This window comes from Orcinus orca, chromosome 2 (assembly GCF_937001465.1).
Source record: "Orcinus orca chromosome 2, mOrcOrc1.1, whole genome shotgun sequence".
In the NCBI taxonomy this organism is placed as follows: Eukaryota; Metazoa; Chordata; class Mammalia; order Artiodactyla; family Delphinidae; genus Orcinus; species Orcinus orca.
Window position 1 is genome coordinate 138166892 of NC_064560.1, and position 27909 is coordinate 138194800.

General features: G+C 38.3%; 3 protein-coding genes across 11 annotated transcripts in view; 2 read left to right on the forward strand and 1 right to left on the reverse strand.

The window, feature by feature from the left end:
• The window catches only part of FAM177A1 (family with sequence similarity 177 member A1), a 28346-nt gene extending 27627 nt beyond the window's left edge, over nucleotides 1-719 (forward strand). Inside the window, exon 6 of the mRNA XM_004269965.4 lies at nucleotides 446-719. The gene's annotated coding sequence lies outside the window, so the exon portion shown is untranslated. The remainder of the gene's footprint in view (nucleotides 1-445) is intronic.
• On the reverse strand, nucleotides 1-25334 carry PPP2R3C (protein phosphatase 2 regulatory subunit B''gamma). Of its 2 annotated transcripts, XM_033428362.2 has the most exons (14): nucleotides 25197-25334; nucleotides 18631-18758; nucleotides 15727-15831; nucleotides 14673-14785; nucleotides 14186-14283; nucleotides 12943-13013; nucleotides 9741-9873; nucleotides 8476-8531; nucleotides 8323-8398; nucleotides 7394-7530; nucleotides 4400-4537; nucleotides 3806-3892; nucleotides 2137-2196; nucleotides 1-306 (listed from the first exon to the last, which is right to left on the reverse strand). In XM_033428362.2, the coding sequence occupies exons 1-14, from the start codon at nucleotides 25252-25254 to the stop codon at nucleotides 118-120; spliced, it is 1449 nt and encodes a 482-aa protein (XP_033284253.1). In that variant the 5' UTR covers nucleotides 25255-25334; the 3' UTR covers nucleotides 1-117. The 2 variants fall into 2 exon arrangements, with proteins under 2 accessions (XP_033284253.1, XP_004270014.1); XM_004269966.3 differs by lacking the exon at nucleotides 3806-3892 and having other exon boundaries at nucleotides 25197-25331.
• Nucleotides 25335-25420: 86 nt separating this feature from the next.
• PRORP (protein only RNase P catalytic subunit) overlaps nucleotides 25421-27909 on the forward strand; it is a 132291-nt gene continuing 129802 nt past the window's right edge. The window contains exons 1-2 of one of the 8 annotated variants that reach the window (XM_049705933.1): nucleotides 25421-25575; nucleotides 26336-27617. In XM_049705933.1, the coding sequence (XP_049561890.1) occupies nucleotides 26629-27617 (989 nt within the window). In that variant the 5' untranslated portion in view covers nucleotides 25421-25575; nucleotides 26336-26628. Of the gene's footprint in view, nucleotides 25576-25802; nucleotides 26004-26038; nucleotides 27618-27909 lie in introns of those variants that run through there. The other 7 variants (XM_049705935.1, XM_049705934.1, XM_049705938.1 and 4 more) reach the window with 7 other exon arrangements.

Genomic DNA, 27909 nt, shown 5'->3' on the forward strand with positions numbered 1-27909 from the left:
TGTGTTCTATAGACATATGAAGTGTTTTATTTAGACCATTTCTAAGGATTCTGCTTCAAAGGTTTTACATGCAGCATTCAAGCTTATTTTAATGAATACAGTCTAGTCTTTGAGAGATCATGTATCATCAAGGTCTGCAGAGTTTTCACTATCATTTGCAACAAGAGCTTCTCTATTCTCGTAAGTCCAGAAGCCATTCAGATCAATTAGAATGGTGGTGACTGTGTCTCCTTGATTACTGTTGATTAAATCCTGAAGAGAGATTTTCAAAGGATCCTTTGGTTTTACCATGTCAAAGATTTCATCCTGCAAGAGAGGAAAAAAATACAATGAAATCTGATATCTGATTCACTTAATTTCTATCATACAGTGATCTAAAATTCAGGGCTGGCACTTGAGCTTATGTAAAATGTGTTGTTCCTATTTTTTCTTTTTCATTTAACAGGCAATCCACCTTTTCTCTATATGCACAAAATTTTATTGGAAGATTCCTTAGGTACAGGCATACCCTTGGAGATACTGTGAGTTCAGTTCCAGACCACCGCCATAAAGTGAATATTGCAATAAAGCTAGTCATGTGAAATTTTTGGTTTCCCAGTGCATATAAAAGTTATATTTATACTATACTGTAGTCTGTTAAGTGTGCAATAGCATTATGTCTAATAAAATATACATACCTTAATTAAAAAATACTTTATTGCTAAAAATGCTAACCACCATCTGAGCCTTCAACGAGTTGTAACCTTTTTGCAGTAGTAACACCAAAGATCACAGATCACCATGTAACAAATGTAATAATAATAATAATAATAGAATATCTTGAGAATTACCAAAATGTGACACAGAGACACCAAGTGAGCAAATGCTGTTGGGAAGATGGCACCGATAGATTTGCTTGACTAGGGTTGCCACAAACCTTCAATTTTTAAGAAATGCAATGAAACAAGGTATGCCTGTATGTGTCTTACAGAGAAACTGAAGCTCAGAGTTTAAGCTGCATAGCTAATTAGCAGCAAAACTAATGCAGTGTTCTTTGAATATATGTTAACTAACTACTTATATTTTTCTGTTGTCTTCTAACTGGTGATAAAGCAAGGTCTTGTTTTAAGTGCAAACTTGGCTCAAAGTAAAAACTTAAATGCTTTAGAGCCAAGACAGTGACAAAGCTTCATTTCCAATAATGATGTCAACCTTTTACTCTGGACCTGGAATGGGTGGGGGGAGCTCGGTATTAAAGAACTAGTCATCCACAGTGACACTAAACTGTGCTAAAAATGACTGGAATATATGGAAGAACCTCTTCTATATTATGACGTGTACTATAAGATTACTTACGGGGAATCAGTACATGTTTTCTAATCTGTTTGTAGTAAAATCACTCAAAGTATTTAATAGCATTTAAAGAGGCAAATTGCATTTTTAAAGGTTAGAACAATTCAGGTAAACGAAATGCATGAACTTTTAATCTTGTGTGTATGTGAAACTTCCCTTTCCAGGTTGGTGGCAGTTTAAAATTACTAGTTCTTAAGTTGCCAGTTGCATACATAGTTTCAAATTTTTCTCACTTATATTAAACCAAAATAGCCCTTTATCTCATTATACTTGGTTAAAACTGGATGGGTTATTTTATTACATTACTTCACCTGAACCAATACTGGATACTCAAAGTGGTTCATAGCTGGTAAAAGTCTGATTACTAAAATGCTAAGTAGCAGCATGTATTTCAAATAGTGGTAGTTTTCATACTGTAAGATTGATGTTTCCTTAAATACCAAAGCAAGCGAGCTCTTTGAAGTAGCAGACTAAAAACGTGCCTGAACCTAAATAGCTCCCCCAAATTCAGTTTACAGTGGAGTAGACTACCAAAGGATACAGGCTGTACTGATTCTCTTAGTTTTCAATCAAAATGAATGAATGCTTCCAATGAGAACATGAGACTGACAATGCTAAAATCTTATACTGCACAAATCATTAGTCCAAGTATGTTCTCAGTTTCTAATGATTTAAATATTAATTCAGAACAAATAACAGCAAATACTTGATTTGGTTCAGTATTTCATAAGTTGCTTTCAGGTAAAAACTTCATTTAATGCAAATGATTATGTGGTGTTATGTAAATTAAAGAAAAAAAGTAACCTTGACGTCTTGAAATGAAACAGGATCCTGTCCATGGATTTTCATTAGTTCTTGTATGGCCTGTATTTAGTAGAAATAAATCTTTAAATAAAAAACAAAATACGCAACATTCCCTGTCCTGTCCCATGGTCCCTTTCCAGTTCTATTTCCTATCCTTTCAGACCATAGGCCTCATCATTTTAACCGCTCTTGCCAATATTCTCAAATTCCTTGACCTTGCTTCACATCTGCTGAGGAAAACCTAAACACTGGATCAGTGTAACCATCAACCTTTCTAGACCTACACCTTAGCTATGGAGAACTTCATAAAAAAAGTATACAAGAGTACAGATTACTATTGCATAGGAATGGTCTCCAACCCCAGATGGGCCTTTAACAGGCCTAGCAATTCTGTTATGACCTGCTTCTCCAATTTTCCAGGAACGCTATTCATACCTTCACCATTCTTTAAGGCACCCAATCCACCACCTCCCCTCCCACCCTACACTTTCTCTTCTACTTGACAGAAAAAATGGAGGTAAACCTCCCTCAAACTCTTCTCTTTTATGAACTTTAACAAAAAAATACTGCCTGAGAAACTCCTGTGATGCAGTTGAACTAACAAATGTTTTAGGTGGGAGTCATTCACTGGAAAATGTGAAGCTTAAAATTCTTGGAAAATAATATGTTCCAAGTGCCTACTCTGTAGTGCCACTGATATCAGAATGTGCACAGGGCATCTCTTTGCAGCAGATGAGAATCTGAGTACACTCGAAGCTACTAGAGCAGGAGACCTGGATGGAATGATCTAGAGTGCACCATCTGGGCCCAGCTTTTATCACTGGGATACTGATGTACAAAGGCTCTAAGAACAGTCCAGGACTGTAGGGCTCAGCACCAGTAACTTTTTACCTTAGCCCATACAACCAAGCCTAAATAAACTTTGATAAAATAAAGGTATGAAATATTTTCAATGTATTTAATAAATAAAATTTAATATTCAAAGAGTAGAGGATACTATAAAAAATCTTTATGAAAAGGGATTGAGTATTTAGCTTCCAAAAGATATATTTACTTTGTTTTCCTAAAACTGAATTTTCATTTAATAGGTCTGCCTAAAGTGGGGGACATCCCTATGATGGGTGATATTCTCAGATGAGCCACTGATATAAGCCCACGTAGCATTCAATTTTTAAAAAATGCATCCTAATACTGGGATTGTAATTTATCCTTATAATAATCTGCAGTCATTACTACCTACAAAATCATAATAGAAAGCTTTTCAGGGAATTTAACATGAAATTATGAAATATATACTCTGAAACTCAGAAATCAAAGTTATTTTAAAAGTATCAAAAATTTTTTAAGTGGAAAAGAAAAAGCCTCTGGGGGAAAACTTCTTATGACAAAGATGTGAAAATGTCATTTTTATTGTTTAAAAAAAATTTCTTCTTACTATCAATCTTAACCATATAAAAATCAGATGGGATGGTTTTCTGAAAACTAGCTATAGAAATGTGGCAATGGAATGGAACACTACTGTACAAAACCTTTCCATCAAGTAGAAAAGTCACCGTTCAAACTGAGGAATGATTTATCTTTTTTTTTTCTTTTTTTAACATCTTTATTGGAGTATAATTGCTTTACAATGGTGTGTTAGGATTTATCTTAAAAGGGAAGACATTCCTACATTTACACCTGCTGCAGCTGAATGCTTATCAGGTAAAATACAATCAAATTCCACTTCAGAGCTCATCATGCTATTCTCTGAGACCACCTACGGCACAGAATAAGTATTTCAGCAAATCTGTTTCACACTGAAATGCAGCCCACAATTCTAGCCAATTTTTAAATTTATATTTTTTACAGCATAGCAATTAAAAGAATCTACAGGTACCAGATGTGCAAAACTCCTGTGGAAAGGAGCTACCTTTTCTGTACTGTATAATTAAAGTTTCTGTAGGATTTTACATACTAGTTTTTAATCACCAAGAGCATACAATTTCTCAGGTATGTTTGTATCTCCACTGGCTAATAGCCCCTGACGTATATTTACACACTTTTTAGTATTCTACGACTAATCAAATCAGTATTGATTTAGCCCATTTATGTTTTTAAAAATAGAAAAAAACAAAACTAAAACCTGACTTGATTTCCTTCTGAAATCTGTTAGGTAAAACGCTTTTGTTAAATTTAAACATCCCAAGTTAGATAAAATTGTCATTGGGTAGGTAATTTAAACCAAATTGTATAACAAAGACACATTTACACAAATGAGACTTACCCTAAAGAAATAATTAAGGGAAAAGACATTCAGATATCCTTTGTTCTCAATGTCAAGCAATTTGAAAATATATTGCAGGGCTGCAGGTTCTTTTCGGTTTTCTAATGCAAGAACAAAATCCAGGTAGGTCTTATAGTCCTATAGAAAAGAAAATGACATTCATTAGAGGCCTTATTTGTAATTAACTTTTCAAGTGACTTGAAAGATGTTTGTAATCAAAGATGGCAATTTTTTTAAAAATATGAAATGAGAAATCCATACTTAATATATACTTAATGTTGGTTTCTAGGAATTCTACATAGCAGTTTATCTGTACAGGACAGTCTGAGGGGGCACAGCTCATTTTCTTATGAGAGATTTGCTGTGTTAAGCCATAATTTTCATTCATTAGGCTTTTGAAATGGACAGACAGTGACTAACCTTTGCATGTTGCCACTAAATTTGTATTTTCATTTCGGTGTGGTCATTCTGAACTAGTTTTAAACTTTAATTCAGATGATTTCCAAAAAGTCATCTTAAGAGTGCCAGAGTGGCTTCCCTGGTGGCGCAGTGGTTAAGAATCCGCCTGCCAATGCAGGGTACACGGGTTCGAGCCCTGGTCCGGGAAGATCCCACATGCTGCGGAGCAACTAGCCCGCAAGCCACAACTGCTGAAGCCCACGCGCCTAGAGCCCGTGCTCTGCAACAAGAGAAGCTATCACAATGAGAAGCCCGTGCACCGCAACGAAGAGTAGCCCCTGCTCTCCGCAACCAGAGAAAGCCCGCACGCAGCAACGAAGACCCAACACAGCCAAAAATAAACAAATTTATTAAAAAAAAGAGTGCCAGATATTCTGCAGTGATCTGACACTGTTCTCATCCAAAAAGGGGGCAAGAGAGTACAAATGAAGGCTGAAAAGACACGAACAGAACAGAAAGCTTTCTCTACGAAAAAGGGATAGTCACAGATTACTTTTTCTGCATGTTTAATAAAAGTAAAGTACTTGGGAGATTCTCACTTGGAAAAGTTTATAATCTTGGAAAGGATTTTCTTAGGCTAAGATTAAGAATTCTTTTCTGCATAAATCGTAGTATAAAGAGCTAGAGATGCAGCCTCATCATGGTCTAAACTCCATGGCTAACTGTAGCTTCTGATTTTCTTTATTCACCAGGTTATTAGCATACTCCAAGCTCCTCACTGTTAACTGTAGGCAGCTGTGGGAGTCACGAAGCAGAGTTTTTGCACCTTTCCCTCTGCAGTGGGCTAACGATGGTGTTATTTAGAAAACTGTTATTAAAGCTAAATGATAAAACCTAAAACCCTGATTCTCTTCTGACAGTATGACCATTTCTTAAGCATCATTGGTTTGGAAAAGTTATCAGATCCTTAACACATATTTTTAATAGCAAGAATGGTGATTTAAAAATGCTATTTGGAATTCTCTTCTCAAGTATTTTGCATTGTTGTGATAAAAGGACAGGTGCATGTTAGCAAATCGTTAGCTGCTAAGGTAGCCACTTAGAGTAATACTACCTGATTCTTAGATTTAAATTAAATCATGGCATATGTGGTACTATATCTGACCTGGTAATTTAATGAATGAACCATCTATATGAAAATAGTCAATAGGGTTTACCTGTTTTTCAGATTTTTTTTTTTACTAGTCCACACTTCTCTACAATAGGTGCACCGACAATGAAATGAACAAAAATATTAAAATTTTCTGTTTGCCCTGAGTCCATAAAGGAAGTAATGTTTTTAAGCAAATTTACCTTAAGATCAAAGGTTCTAAATCTCAAATAATTTGATCAGTACATACTTCTTAAGATACTGTTATACACTGATATGAAAATAATGCTGTATCATATCAAGAAAAAGGCTTTTGTGATTAAGAAAATGGACAGAGGACCTGAAGAGTCATTCTTCTTTTTGTTTTTTTAATAAATTTATTTTATTATTTTATTTAATTTATTTATTGTTTCTAGCTGCTTTGGGTCTTTGTTGCTGCTTCGTTGCTTTTCTCTAGTTGCAGTGAGCGGGGGCTACTCTTCGTTGCAGTGTGTGGGCTTCTCATTGCAGTGGCTTCTCTTGTTGCGGAGCACGGGCTCTAGGCATACAGGCTTCAGTAGTTGTGGCACGTGGGCTCAGTAGTTGTGGCTTGAGGGCGCTAGAGCACAGGCTCAGTAGTTGTGGTGCACAGGCTTAGTTGCTCCACAGCATGTGGGATCTTCCTGGGCCAGGGCCCGAATCTGTGTCCCCTGCATTGGCAGGCGGATTCTTAACCACTGAGCCACCAGGGAAGCCCAGGAGCCATTCTTCTGAAGAAGACATCAGATGGCCAACAGGCAGATGAAAAATGCTCAACATCACTAATCACCAGGGAAATGCAAATCAAAACCACAATGAGATATTACCTCACACCTGTCAGAATGGCTACCATTAAAAAGATAACTAACAAGTGTTGGCAAGAATATGCAGAAAAGGGAACCCTCATGCACTGTTGGTGGGAATGCAAACTGGTGCAGCCACTACGGAAAACATTATGGAGGTTCCTCAAAAAATTAAAAATATAACTACTATATGATCCAGCAATTCCATTCGTGGGTATTTATCTGAAGAAAATGGAAACACTAATTTGAAAATATACATGCACCCCAACGTTCACAGCAGCATTATTTACATTAGCCAAGATATGGAAGCAACCTGAGTGTCCATCGACAGATGAATGGATAAAGATGATATGGTATACATATACAATGGCATACTACTCAGCCATAAAAAATAATGAAATCTCTGCACAGGGAATATAGTTAATATTTTACAATAACTTTGGTATGTAATCTATAAAGGCAGTGAATCACTATGTTGATTCACTAATATATCACTAATATGTATCACTAATATATATATCACTAATATAACATTGTAAGTCAACTATATTTCAATTTTAAAAAAAAGGCTTTTGGAAATTGTGGGAGCCTAAATTTTTAAAACTTAGAGATTTAAACTACTACCATTTCTCCATCATAAGTGAGACACTCCTGGAAAACACGGTCTAAGAAGACATTGGTCATGGTTGCTGTTCCATAGCGGGAGAGTTCTTCTTTACTGAGCATGCCATTGTGATCCTTATCAAGATTCAAATATTGGCCTTGGGGAGAAAGATGATAAAAAGACACTTATGACCAAAATAAAGTTCTAACTAAAAGACAAAAGAATAAACACTAACAAAAAGTTATTTTTATTGGTTAATATTTTGATTTTTAAACTAATTATGTTACAGTCATGGTAGACATCTGCTATCCCTGCAATCTCTATCAGAACAACTGTTAAGCCAGAACCAGTCAAAGAAAACTCATCATAAAGGTCATGCCTTTATGCTATTTCACTTACATCATTACTTGTTTTCAGTTTGCAACCTTTTATAACTTTCCTAGGATTCTAAATTAGATGGAGGTAGGGGTCAACCAACATAAATCACTGAAATGCTGGCACTTGAAAGCAGAGGTCAAGGTTGCCAAAATAAGTCACAAGACCACCCAAAAGGACAATGTAACAGACTAATGAAATTCAAGAAAAAAAGCAAACTAGGCCCTAAAACACACCCCTCTGTGGACCCTGAGAGTAGCATTTTATCACAATGCAAGATCACAGGTGATGTTCATAATAATGTTCCTGAGTCAACAATAAAAAAGTCAAACTACATTCTTTATGTTAAAGTGTTAGAAATGTACTAACTTAAACAAGAGTGACAAAAATATAAAACGCTGGTATTTAAACAAGTAAAATTTAATAATCTAGAATATAAGCTCTTAAGGAAATTAGAATACTTTGATCTTAAGGTAAATTAGGCTATGTATAAAACTGTCCTTTGAATACCAGTTAATGAAACATTAACTGAGGAACGGATAATTCAAATTATAGCATTACTATAGGAACATACCATACACCCGTAGGGCAGAAGGAGCAGAAAACCAATTTGTTTCTTGACTCTCCTTGGACAGTTCCTCATCCCTTAACTATATGAGCATAGAGACATAATTAGAAGATAGCAACTGTGAAGTGATATAATTAAGTAGTTTAAAAACATATTTACCTCTAATAAATCATCTAGGAAGCTGCATGCTAAAATATCTTGAATTTTTATCTTCCCTTTAAAGAACATAAACACAATAACTTAATTTTAAAAACAAGAGCAACTCAATTTTATAAAAGTATTACTTTAGAAGAGCAACCACACAATTGATATTTTAAACTTCCTAGCTCTCATGCTCCAAAGTCCTTACTATGTATTTCTGTGAAAAGGGAAATCTGCAGGGAATATTTAATAAAATCTCATATAGGTATGTCTACCTATATACCCCCAACTATATACATCCAATTGAGAAATTCCAAAATTACATTGAGACCAGATTCCAAAAAAAGTTGTGTTAATTTTTTTGTGGTTATGGATATGATACTGTCAGTAGTCAAATAAGGAGACTGCTTCCAGTTTTCCTTTACAGGTTCTGGAATAGAAAGCAGTATAGAGGCGTGGTTAAGAGAGATGGGATTTAAATGCCACTCCTAGACATGCAATCCATCTAAGTCTTAGTTGCTTCACACATAAAATGTGGGTTATAATACCTTCCTAATGGAGTTATGAGAAGAAAATGAAAGAATCTATGTAAAATGCTTAGCACAGTACTTAGTACATAATAAACAGTCAAAACTGTTGGCTATTATTATTGTGTAAATTTCCAAGGAAAAAGATGTGTGTGTGTGCCTATAATGGAGGTGTTTAAAAAAACTGACAGCTACCCCATTCTGTGATGGACTCACAGCTGCATTTTCAAGGACAGAAGGAGTATCAGGGGCTTTGATTTGGGCCTCTGTCCCAGACACATGTATTTAAGCCTAGCAGGTTAGAATAGTTGATAAATGTACTGTTAATGAGGCAGAATTTACAAATCTGATCCTCATATAGGATAGGTAACTTGAAAATGAGAAAAACACATCATGGCTAAATGGTCCTCCTATCTCCCAATTCATATTTTTGATCAAAAAGAATAATGCTCCAGTATATTACCTATCAGGGATAGCAAATTATATCAGAATACCTGGCTTCTTAGATCTGGAGAGAATATACTTCATTTTAGAGATGAAAACATTGTAAAAAGGTTAGGTGATATTCCCACTGTCACACAGCTGATTATGGTTGGCACAAGTAAATCAAAAGATCTACATGTCAAAAGATTTCTATATTAATGGCAATAACATGTTAGGAAAATAAATAACATTTTAAAGACTTTTCTCTAGTTATTGAGATTTAGAAGTAATGATAATCTCATAATATCTAAGTTAGATAAAATTTTCTTTTACCTGTTCTTAGAGGGTCTAAAAAGAAGAAGAACTTCCTAACTGCTGTACAAACATAAAAGGAGTAAAAAGATTTTTCCAGCCCATCTAATTGTGGCAAAGTAGGGATAAGTTCCAATATGTAGTTTTCTAAATCCTGAAAGAACAAAACAAAATAAAACTTGAAAGGGTTAAATGTCTGATCTTGTTTCTTCATGAGATACTGGAATATAATTTCAGTCCTAAAAATTATTCAGTATTAAAAGTATATGAATGATGAAATAAATTCATTTGTGACTGAGTTTCAGATATTTTTCTTGGCTTGTTGTTTTCTTTTAACTTTGTTTATGATGGTCTTTGCTCTCAGATTTTTAAAAATTTAGCTGAACTTATTGTTTTTTAGACTTCTGAGCTTCGTCATACTTAGAAAGGCTTTCCCTATTCCAAGATTATATATTCAAAAGCCTCTCATGGTTTCTTATATTTATTTTAATAATTTCATTACTTTTGCTTTATCCATTGTAAAGTATGATGCTTCTAGTTCATTTGAGACACTTTATAATTTAGTTGTAGAACAGATGGCATCTCAAACATGGTGTGTCCAAAATTGGACTCTTATTATCCCCAACGCTGGTCCTCACCCATATTCCCCTATTCCACCATTTATTCAAAGTAAAAAAGTTAAACTTGGTTCCTACCTTTTCTTCACCAAGGCCCCCACCCCTTACCCCCAAAATCTAATCCAGCAGCAACGTTTTGTCATTGTTGGGGTGTGTGTGTCCAAAATATATACTGAATTAATCTATTACTGGCTTCTACAGACATCACCCTGGTCTGGGCCACTATCATCTCTCACCTGGACAACCAGAGTAATTTCCTAATTATTTCTTCTTTGACTCTAGGCTCTTTACAATTCATTCTCCACACATCCAGTAATTTTTTAAAATGTAAACCAGGGAGTTCACTGGTGGTCTAGTGGTTAGGAGCTCAGAACTTCACTGCCGTGGCCAGGGTTCAATCCCTGGCCGGGGAACTGAGATCCCACAAGCCACATGGCCAAAAAATAAATAAATAAAATAAAATGTAAACCATATCCTGACAGATTCAGCTTAAAAATTCTGATGGCTGGGCTTTCCTGGTGGCGTAGTGGTTGAGAGTCCGCCTGCCGATGCAAGGGACACGGGTTCGTGCCCTGGTCCGGGAAGATCCCACATGCCGTGGAGCGGCTGGGCCTGTGAGCCATGGCCGCTGAGCCTGTGTGTCCGGAGCCTGTGCTCCACAACGGGAGAGGCCACAATAGTGAGAGGCCCACGTACCGCAAAAAAAAAAAAAAAAAAAAAATTCTGATGTCTTCCCATTAGTCTCAATATAAAATCCAAACTCTTTATCATGGTCTAACAACCCAATATGTGGCCCTGCCTACTTCTCCAACTTCACCTCCTGTCACTCTAACCCTCGCTCATATGCTCCAGCCACACTGGCTTCCTTCTGCTCCTAGAACAGGTCAGGTTTAACTGTGCCTTGGGGACACTGAACTTGCTGTTCCCTCTGCATTACATTTTCATAAGGCTGGCTTCTTTCTCATCCTTCATGGCTAAAACTCAATCACTATCTCAAAGAGGCACCTCTTCCATCTTATCTAAAATAGTTCCCCAACCCCAGTCATACACTTTCCTAGTACCCTATTTTCTCCTTAGAACTTGTCACTCTTTGAAATCATGTTGCTGATAATTTAGTGTCTGCCTCCCCACTCTGCTAGGAAAAAAGCACCATAAGAGTAAGGCTTAGCAATGTACCTGGCACAAATAAGTGTTTGGTAATCGCTTATTTAATAAGATTTAGTAAGTGAATGAGAGTTTGCCTATACTACTCAAATTACAGATGTTGGCTCTGGAAATTACTGTCTTTTAAATAAGGGAGACACAAAATCTGGTTTCAAAAGGCAAAGTGCCAAGGTTAGGAGAGTTATTTCTTTTCTTTGAGAGAAATGTTTTCTTTCATTGAGAGAAGGGAACATTACTCCCTTTTAAACACAACTACAGAGATATACTGTTGCTTTTCTCTCTCTTCCTCCCATTCTTCTTTCAATTTTGTTTCCATTCATGGGAAGAGGCAAGAAAAGTTTGTTTTGTAAACCAACTAATGGCTGACAAGAATTCTCAGAGCTATAGAAGTACTCCAATATCTGACCTGAGTAAGTATCAACTACTGTTTAATACATCTTGCAAGAACCTTTTACTGTCAAGCTGATCTGAACCTTAAAGGACAAGAATTATACTGTGGCCCTAGAAAGGTTTTTAAGTGTAAATATCCAGTATGAGCTAACAGATTCTATCTATAGAAATCTGGATAAAACAGAGTGCAACAAATTATAACAGGAAACATAAACTATAACAGGGAATTTACATCTCTTTAAATTTTATATCTGAATATTTATTTAAGTGATTAATTAACCTGGTTCATATTTATGCATAACTCCCTTACCCCTTTGTATATATTTGGGAAAAAAAGCCTGAGCTGAAAAGAAGATATAGATTGATTGATTTACTTATTTATTTATTTGCTTGCTTGCCTGCCACGCTGCGCAGCATGTGGGATCTTAGTTCCCCGACCAGGGATCGAACCTGGGCCCCCTGCCTTGGAAGCTTGCAGTCTTAACCACTGGACCACCAGGGAAGTCCCCATATAATTGCGATACCCACACTTACAAGAATAGTGATTTGGATCATGAGGCTATAATTCTCTGTTAATAACCTGTTGATAACCAAATTAGTGCCTAATGGGAAATAAATAGCCTCTTGGTAACTGACCTTACAACCCAAACCTGCAGGTGGGACTATAGTCACATTATTTTTCTTGTATTTCCTAAAAAAGGAAAAACTACTGGCCCTTACATTTTAAAACAGTCATACACTGATAACACTCATGAATAACCAAAAGTTTTTCACTGTTTCTTCAGTGATTTTTAATCCAGTTAAAACATTACATTCTTTTCTTCTCCTTTAAAAGGCTTTTTTTTCTTTAAAGGTTGGAGAAAAAGAATTTAGAAAGGAATTTTTGTGACCAATATACACTTAAAAAGTTCTTTAGTAACACGTTATTTGTAAAAACAAACAAAGCAGAGAAACAAAAACAAAATAAGAATTATCTGTAATCTCAACACCCAGTGATACCTACTGTTTAGCATTTTGGTGTCTAGCATTTATTAAAGTAGGTTAATACTTACAGATTCCCGGAGATACCCTTGTCCAGCAACATCATATAAACTGAGGCCTATTCTTGTTTGATGAAGCCAAACTGACAATAAACAAGAAAATGAAATATAATTATTAAGATTTATCCTTTAGTGTATATATATGCATAAAAGGAGATGGATTAGAGAGACAAGCTAATTTAATGACTCTATAAACATATTTTTCTCACATGTATTACTTATCTCATTAATCCAAAAATTGTTTGAAACAAAATAAATATACCATAGAATTAACTGCAGATATCAACAATTCTACCATGCCTAAAGTGACAGTAAAGTTGATGCCCTTGAGAATACTGGTGTTCCACCAAAACAGGAGTTCTGGTATTATGCCTTTAATGAAGCAGCTTTTATTCTACTGAGGTTAATTACCACAACCAAATATTAAAGCTGGTACACACAGGACTTGACAGGTCATTATGGAACTTATAGGAATCATAACAATTCCAACTTGTTTAATAAATACTCCTTGAGATGATGCTACAGTTGTGAGTTTGAAACTATCCTCTCAGGCAACTCAACCTGTAATATATTGGCGAAATAAAATTACCAGTGAATTAAAGTATTTCAAATAACCATCCATTAAAACTCTTGGTTCAGCTTTTTTTTTTTTTAGTGTTTATTTATTTTTACTTGTTGACAGTTTTGATTTATTTATTTATTTATGGCTGTGTTGGGTCTTTGTTTCTGTGCGAGGGCTTTCTCTAGTTGTGGCAAGCGGGGGCTACCCTTCATCGCGGTGCGCAGGCCTCTCACTATCATGGCCTCTCTTGTTGCGGAGCACAGGCTCCAGACACGCAGGCTCAGTAATTGTGGCTCACGGGCCCAGCTGCTCCGCGGCATGTAGGATCTTCCCAGACCAGGGCTCGAACCCGTGTCCCCTGCATTGGCAGGCAGATTCTCAACCACTGCACCACCAGGGAAGCCCCCTCAGCTTTTGATATATCTAGTTAGCTAGTATCTTCAAGATACATGAGGCTTTTGTTTTGTTTTTTATAATAATGAACCCAAATGTATGGTAGAAACTTTCAGCTCTAGTAAGTTCCAGGAGAGAATCATAATAATAGGAAAACAAATCTTGGTCAAAAGACAAGAATTCTGTTATTCAAATTTACTAAGAGTTGTTTGACATGGAAGGGATACTATAAAAGCACTGACTGGAAACCTACTTGATTCCCAGATAGAAGGAGTTCAAGTACAATGAAAATGAAATCACCTTTTCTCATGACATAATTAAAGAACTGCATGATGGAAATTCTTCCATAAGAATCTGTATGAAGGAGTTTAGCAAAGACTTTTGCTGCGAAAAATTGCCTAAGGAAAGGAAATAAAGATTAAATCATCTGCCAATATAATATAAAAATGACTTCTGTATGATTTAGCAGACAACAGCATAAATTCAAACAATTAAAAATCAAAGTGAGAACTATAGTTCAAAACGGAAAATGTTAAGCCATACATCTTTAATTCTATTGTCTTAAGAATGAGGACCTATAATGCTGTAAATAAGCTATATTATTTCTTTTAATAACTTTATACCAATGTAATTTTCTTGACTGTAAATAATTTTATTAAACTTTATTAGTTTAATGAAAAGCTGACTCAAATTATCATATTATTGACTTAAATTTTCATTAACATTTACTTGAGGCATTTAAAATGCTTAACATAACATACTCCTTTGTTAATCATATTATTCTTACTTGCACTTTGGTCCAGCTTTTTCACCAACCTTTAAAAAATTTTCATAATTAATCATTGCTTCCTCTCCAATCATGGGTGGTGTCTGGTGCTTGTCCAGCAAAAACCATAAGTTCTTAGGAGAATTGCAGAAATTAAGATGTTATAATCAACTGCACAAAATTTAAAAACGTAGTTAAATGTGTTATTTCCATTAAAGTGATAGACTACTGTAGGGTCAAAATGCAAGGGTTTAAATCCCAGCCCTGCTCTGTGATCTTGGACAGTAGACTTAAAGTTTCTGTTTCAATTCTCATCTGTAAAGTAAGGATAACAGTGTCTACATCATATAGTTACACAGATTAATGAGGAACAGTATATGAAAATTTTAGAACTTAGTAAACAATAAATGCTAGCTATTTATTTATTTTTTTTTGCCATGTCACATGGCATGCGGAACTTCCCTGCCCAGGGATCGAACCCACTCCCTCTACATTGGAAGCGTGGAGTCTTAACTACTGGATCACCAGGGAAGTCCAATGCTAGCTATTTTTTATCATGTTATTAGTAATCAAAAGGATAATAGGAGATGATAGTCTTCTTAATATTACTCCCTACAGTAGTGGTTCTCAACTTTGGCCACACATTAAAATCACCTATGGAGGGCTTCCCTGGTGGTGCAGTGGTTGAGAGTCTGCCTGCCAATGCAGGGGACACGGGTTCGTGCCCTGGTCCAGGAAGATCCCACATGCCGCGGAGCGGCTGGGCCCGTGAGCCATGGCTGCTGAGCCTGCGCGTCTGGAGCCTGTGCTCTGCAACGGGAGAGGCCACGACAGTGAGAGGCCCGCGTACCGCAAAAAAAAAAAAAATCACCTATGGACTTTAAAAAACAATACAAAACTATCCTTGGGACACACAAGCTTTGCAGCTGATTCTGGTGGGAACCATCGCTACAGAGCCTGTGCTTTCAGTCACTGCACTACTGGCTCCATTTAGGCACCCCGAGATCCCACATGACACATGTAGTACAAATAAGAAATGGTGAACCTCCAAAGCAACCTTTTATTCCATTCTTACCTGTAATTCTTCATTATCTAACAGTTCCCTGCTTTTCCTTTGCAGAAAGACGGCTCTGGATTCTTCTCTTAATTTCTGTAGTAAGACCTCATCTTCAGCTGGCAGCTAAAAATACACTGTAGAGTTAATTTCTACACTTAAATTCTAGACTATTGGGTTATGTAAAATGTATTTGGCCTCATAAAAAACTATGTATACTACTGTCTCAAAATTACTTTTTGTATCTCAATCTTGCTTAATTTCAGGTCATCATTTATTTAAAAAGTTCATTTAATAAAAAGAGATCCACAGAGAATTCAGTGATCAGTGAAGGCAGTTCTGCCTGGAAAAGGCTAACCATCTAGCCCAAGTTTCTTTATTTAGATCCATACAGGTTTACTTAAAAATTAAACACAACATTTAGTATGTGCCCATAATATATCAGGCATCAATACACTCATTCTAATTTAATCCTACTAGCCCTGTGAGATGCATTTCATCATACTCAATTTAGAGGTGAGGAAATCAAGAGATGGATGACTTTATCAAGAATACATATGCAGTTAGCCAGTCCCAGACTAAAGATTTAAATCTTCAGAGTCCAAGTCTGTCTTAATTTCTTATGAGTTGTTTGGTTTGGTTCCCTGTACTCCTCTGTCCCCTCAATTTCACACCTAATGTTAATGACTTGCTCAAAGTTGTGCAACTAAAGTAACAAAATTTGAATCCGGGTCTTCTGACATCAGGGATTTAGTGTATTTTCTCTTCTCCATCTCATTTCCATCACTGGGTAGTTAGGTACCTCTCCCAATTAAGTAGACTTTAATGCTATTTCCTAGTGACTGCTAGGAGTAAAGTACTATGACAGATGTTCAACGTAGGATAACCATCCCCAAACTAAATGTATCCGAATGTCATGCTCTTATTTTACTTTATGACCACTTTTTCTATTTTCTCAATGTAGCTCAAGTTTCATTTTATATTTGTAGAGCACTGTTCCCATTGTAACCTTAGACTAATAAAGAACTAAATTAGGATTGGCTGAAGAGCGACAGTTTTAGCCAAGTATGCTTTTTGAGACTGGGTCACCTTACTTCCTAGAGATAATTAAGCCGATGTCTGCTAGCTGGCCTCCAAAGCAGAGGTTCGTCCTCCTGTGGTGATTTCCCTAAGCAGGGCTTTAAAATGACTCATTCTAACAACTTCAAACAATTTGCTTTGAGGATTTCTTCTTACTTTTCTGTAACTTTGCCCCATTAAATGTAGCTAAGTAACCCACAGTCCAAATTGGGGGCTATGGTTTTCACTTTTTATTTCTAAGAACTAAGATGCCATCCCTCCCATCAAAAGGGATGGAGAAGGAATATGCATTAGGAGGTGAGGCTGGGGCTGAGACTGGGATTATGCTCCAGTGGTTAGTCAACCAGCTAACCAGCCAAGGAGAGAAGTGGCGACCAAAGATGACAGGTGGTTTCTCTAAAGCAGTGGAGTGGAAGTAGAGGAAGAAGAAACAAGGGAAAGAACATCCCCCAAATCCACATCTGCAGACCAGAAACCATTTGGGATCTGGAAGAGGTCAGAGAAGAGATGGAAATGGGGGAAAAGGGGATTCCCTCAGAAAACACAAGGGGATGGTTGGTACTAGAAATACAGGAAAGTTGAGTCCTGGGAATGGAGTAATGTCAGCATCTGAGGGCTGTTCCTGGGTTAGTAAGATAATGCTTTCACAATCCTGATTACATGAAATAATGAATATAAAATGCTCTGAAGTACGTAGACACTCAATAAATGGCAGTCCTCTTCCCACTCCCCGAGACTATAAAAAATTCTCAGTTGTCTAACTGCCTCTGATTAAGAAAGTGTGAAATGCAAAAAAGCAACAGCAGTATGTATGATGTGACCCCATTTTTGTTAAACACACACACACACACACACACACATACACACACACATATATAGAAATATGTAGAAGAATTCATGTAAAAATGTTTATTTACATCTCTGGGCAATGTTATTATGGGAAAATATCAACTTTACCTGTTTTTTCTCTTTTCCATGACAAACGTGGATTAGTCATATAATTCTTAAAAGTCTGGGAGACATATAGTATTACAAAAAAGTTTCCAGTAAAATGGTTCACATGTACACAAGTACGAAAAAGTTTGTACTTGAAGAAATAAGTTAAAATTATCTGGATAATCTACCTCACTCCTTGATGCAAGCAAAACAAAATATTTACTTTCTTTGCAAATAATGTTGTAATTAATTGAGTTTAGGAGGTAACAGGTTTAAGAGATATTCAGCTAAAATTCCAAAGTTAACTTTTCTATAGTAGTTACATTTCCCATAATACTAAATAGGACTTATTCTTTTCAGAAGCCTTCAATTTCAGCTGTAAATATCTTTCTTAAAGTCTTACTGTTTTATCTATAACCCTCCTCAAAGCCTTCTTTACCATTTTGGCACAAGGAAACATATAATTAAGTATAACTCTTAAAATTTGTTTTCCACTCTCAATCTATTTTTCAGTTTAGCCTTGAGCAAAACATTTTACACCTTATGAGTAAAAGACAAAGTTAAAAATTGTGATCAGCCAAGTAAATCTAAGTCTTATAGAAAGCCTGGCAACATAATCCAAAAGAATACCTACTACTAACATCCATAATAAAAATTAGGAGGAAGGAAAAAGCCTACAGTTCAAAAAAAGTGGCAAATAACAACTTTGTGTTTTTATACCTACTTATATGAAAAACCAAGATTTAATCAGGTCAAAAATAATAAGGTCAACTAGAATGAAACAATAAAGGTACAAAATTTAAAATATAATCAATTTGTTTATTTATAAAATATAAGATTTTTAATCCCATTTGAAAAATTACATTTCATTTACAAACTCTGCAAGACATTTGCTTAGATACCACTTACCCTATAATAAAACCGGGGAATGGTCTTATAGAATTCATTTGTGTTTTTTCTACCTCCTTTCCATTCTGAGTAATACTTGGTAAATAAATCCATTTCTTCATCTTTTAATTCTTGTTCACTTTTTTTTTCTGGTAACAAAACACGTTAAGGAGGGGAAAGCACTTTTAAAATCAAACAATATTTTTTTCAAGACATCTATACACTATGGTCTAATTACAGTACAAAAAAGGCCTTCACAATTGTACTTAGACACTAAGCATCTATATTAACTTTCTTGAAATACCAAGAATCACTATCTTCAACGGAAACAGCCTCCTCTACATCTTCAACCAGTTCTCAGATGCTCCCTCCGCTTATTTTTATCACTATACTTGTCTCTTTCTCAAGTCATTGCCTCTCTTATAGACCTGACATGTTCTAATTCATTCAATCAAAAGTTCTCACTGAGCACCTACTCCAAACAGAGCACTGCACTAGACATTGGGGCTAGAGCAGCGAGAAAGCAGGCACAGCCCTTGACCTCATGGGAGTTTCAGTGTCATAGTCACTATTCCTCTACCTATCTGAAGTTCACACCTCAGGGTGCTATTACCCAACCTGCTTGCTGCTGGCAGATGGCCATCTCATTTAGCCATTCCTCCACCATGAACCATGAGACTGGTGCACAGCTTTCTTCACCTGCAATCATTATGGAAGAATAAACATTTAGGTGGGTGAAGGTGCCCCCTCAACTCTGAAGGCTTCCACCTCTACTGCACTCTGTTCACTCAGAAAGACCACAGATCTTACCTGTTCCTGTTCTGAAATCTTAAACTCTAACATACTCTCAAAAATTTTCTCTCCTTCTGGTTGTTATTCAAAACCTCACTGCACTAGCACAAAAACAGACATACAGATCAATGGAACAGGATAGAAAGCCCAGAAATAAACCCATGCACCTAGGGTCAATAAATCTACGACAAAGGAAGCAAGAATATACAATGGAGAAAAGACAGTCTCTTCCATGAGTGGTGCTGGGAAACCTGGACAGCTACACGTAAAAGAATGAAATTAGAACATTCTCTAACACCATATTCAAAAATAAACTCAAAATGGATTAAAGACCTAAATGTAAGACCACAGACTATAAAACTACTAAAAGAAAACATAGACCACTCTGACATAAATCGCAGCAATACTTTTTGGATTCATCTCCTAGAGTATTGGAAATAAAAACAAAAGGGACCTAATTAAACTTAAAAGCTTTTGCACAGCAAAGGAAACCATAAACAAAACGAAAAGACAACCTACACAACAGGAGAAAATATTTGCAAACAATGAGACCAACAAGGGATTAATTTCCAAAATACACAAACAGCTCATACAACTCAATACCAAAAAAAAAAACCCCCCAAAAACCCAACAAAACCAAACATTCCAATCAAAAAATGGTCAGAAGATCTAAATAGACATTTCTCCAAAGAAGACATCCAGATGGCCAACAGGCACATGAAAAGATGCTCAATATTGCTAATTATTAGAGAAATGCAAATCAAAACTAAAATGATGTATCACCTCACTCCAGTCAGAATAGCCATCATCAAAAAGGCTACAAATAATAAATGCTGGAGAGGGTGTGGAGAAAAGGGAACCCTCTTTCACTGTTGGTGGGAATTTAAATTGATACAGCCACTATGGAGAACAGTATTGAGGTTCCTTAAAAAACTAAAAATAGAGTTACCATATGATCCTATAATCCCACTCCTGGGCATATATATGGAGAAAACTATAATTTGAAAAGATACATGCACCCCAATGTTCACTACTGGAGCACTATTAACAATAGCCAAGACATGGAAGCAACCTAGACGTCCATTGACAGATAAATTGATAAAGAAGATGTGGTATATATATACAATGGAATATTAATCCATCATAAGAATGAAATAATGCCATTTGCAGCAATATAGATGGACCTAGAGATTATCAAACTAAGTGAAGTCAGACAAATATCATATATCGCTTATATGCGGAATATGAAAAAAAAAGATACAAATGAACTTATTTACAAAACAGAAAGAGACTCAGACATAGAAAACAAGCTTATGGTTAGCAAAACCTCACTGCACTTCAGCCTCATTGAGATCTTCAATTCTGTGATCTGTTTTCTCAAAAGTTTTTCCTCTTCTTGGTCTCACTTCCTTCTCAACATGCGTGTAGTTGTTCCCCGAAACTCCTGCCTGCGTTTCTGCCATATCTGCCTTGTTAATTTTTAACCTTGGACCAATTTTATAATCTGTTTACTAATGCTCAATGGTGCTGGAGAAAACTGCCAAATTTTGCAAATATTTGGTCCCACAAATTTATTTCACGGTTACTAATAACTCAGCCTCCCCAAACCACCAATACGTATTTTATTTGCGCCTGATGTCCTCTTGGTGACTGACTGCTCCAGACTTTCACTACATCCCTCAAGCCCCCTGTGTTCACCCTCAACAGATGAGAATCCCACCCAGTTCACCAACAACTGAGTCTACTGGGCATGGATACCCACAAACATCTAAGTGGAGTGGGAGGACAGGAAGGTATCAAATCTGCATCTTACTTTCTTCCTGCCAGTTTCAGGGGAAAACGTAGCTCTTCTCTCACCCAAGGCTAACCCCTCATTGTCCCATCTCCTCCGCAAAACTCCTTCCTTTCTACCTGTTGCCACACATAATTCCTTCTTCCTCATCCACTTTCTCAAATGAAAGGCCTGTGTTGGTGATCTCTACTTTCTTACCTCTCACTATCTCTTTATGCAATCCTGCCACTCTACGGAAACTGCCAGGGCAACATGTGACCTAATTGTTTAGTTTAATGGACACACCTGTCCTTGATTTCTCTGTTAAATTTGATATGTCCATGATTCTAAACTTTTTGTAGCGTCTATGGGACCACACTCTGTTGATTCTCCTATTTTATGGCTATTTCTTCTTTTTTCTTTTTTTATTTAACTGATCTACTTATTGTCTGTCTTTATTCCAATTTTTATTGGAGTACAGTTGATTTACAATGTTGTGTTAGTTTCTGCTGTATAGCAATGTGAATCAGTTATATATATACATATATCCACTTCTATTTTATTTATTATTATTATTTAAATAAATTTATTTATTTTTGGCCATGTTGGGTCTTTGTTGCTGCATGTGGGCTTTCTCCAGTTGTGGCGAGCAGGGGGCTACTCTTCGTTGTGGTGCACGGGCTTCTCATTGTGGTGGCTTCTCTTGTTGCAGAGCATGGGCTCTAGGCGCGCGGGCTTCAGTAGTTGTGGCACGTGGGCTCAGTAGCTGTGGCTCGCGGGCTCTAGAGCACAGGCTCTGTAGCTGTGGAGCATAGCCTTAGTTGCTCCGCGGCATGTGGGATCTTCCCGGACCAGGGCTCGAACCCGTGTCCCCCGCATTGGCAGGCAGATTCTTAACCACTGCGCGACCAGGGAAGTCCCTCTTCTTTTTCTTAATCTTCTTCCTCTATCATTTCAACTTTCATAGTTTAACCTCTAAGCCCCAAACCTATGTCACTAACCCAGACATTGCACTAAACTCACGCATTCAAAACAAAACATTTTCATCCTCATGCTCCAACATACCTAGAATAACTTTCCCTATCCCTCACCTTACTACTCTTCTTCTAATTCCATATTTCCATCTCAGTAAGTGGTCCCACTATCATCCAATCACCTGAGCCCAAATCCCAAGAGTCACTTTAATTACATCATTCAACTATTCTAGGGATACACAAGTATATGTGTGAGTGGATGAGTGCATACACACATGCAGCTTTCAACAGTGTCAGGGATACTGACTCTCTCACTGAGATAAAATTGACCAAAAAAAAAAAAAAAAAAAAAAAAAATGAAGGTGAGGAAGCTGCCTATCCAGATATCCAGGGGGAACTGCATTCCAGGAAGAAGGAACAGCCAGTGCCAACGCACGAAAATGGGAGTGTCCCTGGTGTGTGCAGGGAAGAGGGAGGCAGCCAGTGCAGTTGCAGCAGAATGAGCCAGAGGGAATAGCAGGAGATGAGGGACACCAGATAATTTGGGGGCAGGCCACTAGGCCTTTGGAAAGACCTTGGCTTTCATTCTGATGAGGGTGAGAGCCACCAGAAGGAATTAAGAGGCTAATGCAGTAATCCAGGTGACAGATGGCGGTGGCGTGGGCCAGGGTGGCTGCAATGGAGGTGGCTAGGAGTAAATTTATTCTGGATATATTTTCTTTTTAGTCCCAGGATTTGCTGACACACTGGATGTGGGTTTTGGAGAAAGAGAGCAGTCAAAGATGTCTCCAAAGGTTTTGACCTGAGTAGATGCGATTGTCGGCAACTAAGATGGGGAAAACTATGAGCAAGCAAGTTAGGAAGGAGAGTGGGAGTTCAATTTCAGACAAGATTAAGATGTTAGATCCAAGTGGCCATGTCAGGTAGACAATTATTGATAGATATATGAACCTCAAATTTGGGATGAGGTCCAGGCTAGAGGTATACATTTGGGAGACATTAGCAAATAGACATTATTTAAAATCGTAAGAAGGTGAGTGTAGACAGAGAATAGACACTGACCAAGGCCTCAGCCTTGGGCCCTCAAATGTTAAGTTCTTGGGAGGAAGAGGAAGAAAAAGCAAAGACTGAGAAGGGATGACTGGTGAGGTAGTAGGAAAACTAAGAGAGTGTGTCTCCCAGAAACCAAGAGAAGAAAGTATGTGTAGGAGGAGTGAGTGACCTACTATGTTCCTGGCAGGGGCTGCTGGCTGGTCAAGTAAAATAAGGACAACTGAGCACTGGAACAATGTGAAGATCACTGACGATCATGACAAGCAGGAATCAGAGACAACGACAGATTCAACCAACAACTCTTTTAACAAGTGTTGCTATAACGAGGCATAGCTACAGGTGGAAGTTAAGAAAGTTTCTTTAAGGTGGGAGAAATACCACCATGTTCATATGCTGATGGGAGTGAATGAGAGAAAATCTCATGATGCGGGAGACAGAGGATGACTGTAGGAGTACATCCTTGAGGAGGCAAAAATGGGGTCTATCACACTGATGAAAGAAATAGCCTTCAACAGAAGTAAAACCTATACGATTTACTTACTATTTTATCATCTCTGCCAACACTAAAGTGTAAGTTCTACAAGGACAAGGATTTCTGTTTACTGCTATAGCCTAGGTTATCCAGATAACAGACATGCGATGGAGTGGGTTTAGGAGTGAAGGGGAGGAGAAAGCACAAGTACAGGTAAATTTTCCTAGAAGTTTTCCTATAAGGGGTGCGGAGAAAAGTAGCAAAAGCTGGAGGGGGTTGTGAGATCAAATGATTTTTTTTTAAATGATGGGGGATATTACAGCATGTTTGTCAGAGCTGATGAAAATGAACCAGTAGAGAAAGAAAATTTGATGGTGTATAAAGGAGAGGATAAGGCCAGAGTGAAGTCAGTGAATAAAAGAAAGAAACGCGATCCAGCGTTGGAGTACAGGGACTGTTGGCCAGTTCACCATTTTAACAGTGAAGGCAGAGTGCACGGTTGCCTATAGTGGGTGGGGAGTGGGGGGGGGCTGACAGAAATGGTAAATGGGAACAGGTGACATTCCTCTTTGATTGCTTCTACTTTCTCAAATATATATACTAGTTCATCAGCTAAAGGTAAGGAGTAGATAGGACATACTGAGGATTAGAGGTTTGGGAGATGAGAAGGAACTGCCTTAGAGTGTAGGAGAGTGAATGTCTAGGGTAACGCGGAAGAAGTGTAAATGAATGACTGAAACACCTACTTTAGGTTAGTGGACATGAATTAGAAGTGAGGAAATTCACCAAGGTTCCGTTTTTCTCTAACTACTTTCAGCTGTCCTGGATGCAGTTGTGAAACAGTAAAGACAGTTTTAACCAGGTTGATTAACAAACGTGACGCAGAGGGAAAGAGATAAGGAAAAATGGATTATTAAGTCTAAAATGGATAAGGAGAGAAGTGAAAAGTGTGACAATAAAAAGGCGGTAGGGGTAATGGATTATAGGTTCTAATAGGATCAAAGGGTTGATGGCGCCAGGACTCTCAATTATCCCTCACAAGTCTAGGTCAGGACCATGCAAGTGCGTGGCTAAGGTAGCTTTTCATTCCCGCAAATCCCTTCCCAGCGAAGTGTGGGTCAAAACTCTCTGAGGGCTTCCCTGGTGGCGCAGTGGTTGACAGTCCGCCTGCCGATGCAGGGGTCGCGGGTTCGTGCCCCGGTCCGGGAAGATCCCACATGCCGCGGAGCGGCTAGACCCGTGAGCCATGGCCGCTCAGCCTGTGCGTCCGGAGCCTGTGCTCCGCAACCGGAGAGGCCGCGACGGTGAGAGGCCCGCGTACCGCAAAAACAAAAAACCCAAAAACAAAAAACCCAAAACTCTCTGGATCCCTAAACCACATCCCAGTCAGCCTCCTTTGTCAGGAGAGGTTTTACCGAAGCGAAAGACACGGCTCCCAGGTGCTGCTCCTCCCCATCCATCCTCCCCCCTACCTCCCGGCGTTTAGGGCCTGGCTCTCTCTGCGGGCGGCCCCTCCCAAACTCACTGTTTGGACCGGTGTTGGGCGTCGCTATCCGCCGGCGAAGAATTTCTTTCCAGTCCATGGCTGACTCCGGCCCAGCAGTTCCCGCATTTGCTGTTTACTAACCGCTCCACCCCCTGCCAGCTCCGGCGTCAACACTGCCCAGCCCCGTAAAGGTTATGAAGGCCGCTTAATCGCCATCTTGGACGCGGGCGGAAGTCGGCTAACCCGGCCAAATCGATCACCGTAACCACTGCGGAGAATACGGCGATCACGCTAACAGCAGGGAGAGCAGACGTGAAAGAAACGGAGAGGGAGCCTCCTTAAGGCAGCTTTCCAGCTTCACCACGCTGTATTTTAAAGGCGCAGAAGGAGTGAAGGGGAGGAGAAAGCACAAATACAGGTAAATTTATTTTCTGTAAATTAATTTTCATCTTGAAATATATTTTCATCTTGAAATTTATTTTCATCTTATTTCATCTTTCATTTTATTTCATCTTGGCCCTTTGGCACTTGTGCGCCACGTGATCCCGGAAGTCCTTTGGCTCTTCCGGTTCGAGGGACGAGCTTTCTAATTTCACAGTTTCTTTTCATTGTTCATGGCGGATATGTGGAAGCCCTAAAGTCTCCCTGAATGTAGTAGGCGCCTTCAGCAGCCGCTCGTGCCCCCTCCTGCCAGTAAAAGATTCAGAGTCGCCTTTTTCTTGCCGTCAGGCCGGGCGGAAGGCCTGCTTCTGGCTCAGCCAGGCCTCCGCGGCCGCGCCGTCGCGCTGCATTGTGGGCGGGGTAGTTTCCGCCGCGTTTATGGTTGTATGGTACGTGAGTGCTGCGGTGAGTGGTTGAATCAAGTAAACTTCCGTTTGTGATAGATCCGTACACAGTAGGTGGTGCCCTCGTGGACCTCCCTTCCTTACTAGTATCGCTGGCTCGGCTCAGCTCTCTGCCCCTTCCCCACTCCCATTTCCTTATTTGACGAGTTTGGCGGCCACGGCCCCTAGACTCGGGCTTTCGCCTCTGTCCTGGCTGCCGGTGGGTCTAGGGTAGGGGGCTTCCGACTTTTCGCCCCTTCTGCAGCCTGGCTCCCGTGGGATCCGGTCCCTTTTCAAGGAAAGTTGTGATCCACGTGAGTCAACTGGCTGGTCTTCTTTGTGCATTTTCCTCAGGTTCGCGGACTGGAATATAACAGGCACCAGAGGATTCCTTCTCGGTCCCCTCGTCCTGGAACTTGCGACCAAGGTTGGATGTCCCCATATCCTTGTTTAATGGAGAGAACTCAACTAAGCTTCGTTGCTGCTAGCCCCAAAAGCATTTGATTTCTCTGTGAGAAGCTGAAAATCATCTTTTAGAAAGTTGAGCTTCGATCTCCGCCCCCTACCCTCAAATCCCTTAATTATGCTGTAGAAGTTGGGGCTTTTTGAACATCTCTCTCACAATCTGGTGCTGATTTAACTGCATAATGGCTTTCTATTTCACTGGTATTCGAAGCTTTCCTAAACTTTGGAAGAGCAACCCATACCTTGGGCTAGGCCCAGGTCACTCTTTTCTCTCTCTCTTTCTCAAAGACTGTTATGGCATCAAGAACCAAGAGAAGTGGTTTTCTCTTAAAACGGTGTCTTCACAAAATACCAAAGCAATGAATCTGCTGGTTGCCAAAGCCAGATATGTCAGGAAAAAAGATGAGGGCAGTAGTAAGCAAGTTTCTGCTGATTCTCCTCACATGTTTGCAGCTGGAGCGGCTAAGAAGAGATCACAGATGAATCCTCCGAGTAAAGAGCACGTCTTGCCACCTGTGAAGAACATTTTTCAACTCCCGACAAAACCTTTGAATTCAGAGGAGTGGGATAAACTGAAGGAATATTTCAAAGAAAAGGCTAACTTTGAAAATTGGATCATTTCACAGATGATTAAATGCCGTAGCTCTGTCGATGTGGCCAAATCTGTGCTGGCCTGGGTAGCTGCAAAAAACAATGGTATTGTAGGCTATGATTTGCTGGTCAAGTATTTGTATCTCTGCGTTTTTCATAAGCAGACATCAGAAATTATTGATGTCTATGAAATCATGAAAGACAGATACAAGCGTTTAGAATCTGGAGCGTACACTCTTCTCATCCGGGGATTAATCCATACAGACAGATGGAGAGAGGCTTTGCTGCTGTTAGAAGACATCAAAAAAGTCATGATTCCTTCAAAAAAGAACTATGATGACTGTATCCAGGGAGCCCTCTTTCATCAAGATGTAAATGTAGCTTGGAATTTGTATCAGGAGTTGTTAGGTCATGATATTGTTCCTATGTTGGAAACATTAAAAGCCTTCTTTGATTTTGGAAAAGACATGAAAGGTGATCAGTATTCAAACAAACTGCAAGACATTCTTTTGTATCTAAGAAATAATCAGCTGTATCCTGGGGAGTCATTTGCACACAGTATAAAAACATGGTTTGAAAGGTAATTTTGATTTTTGTTTATATGTATATTTTTATTTTGATACCGTTGCCTAAAACTAGCCTCCTCTTTTTTTTTATTAGTTGCTGAGAATTACTCTAGTCAGATTATACTTTCTTCTGTCTCTTAGTAAGATTGTTTCCCCTTTAAGACAAAGTTTTCTTTCCCTTTAAAAAAGTAGCAGCGAAAATAAGTTGTGCTAATCTCTACTCATCACATAAAAGGGAAATTATAGAACACTTGTTTTTATGTTTTTTTTCCTTTTAGAAGGATCATTTGTTTTCTGAGGTGTCTA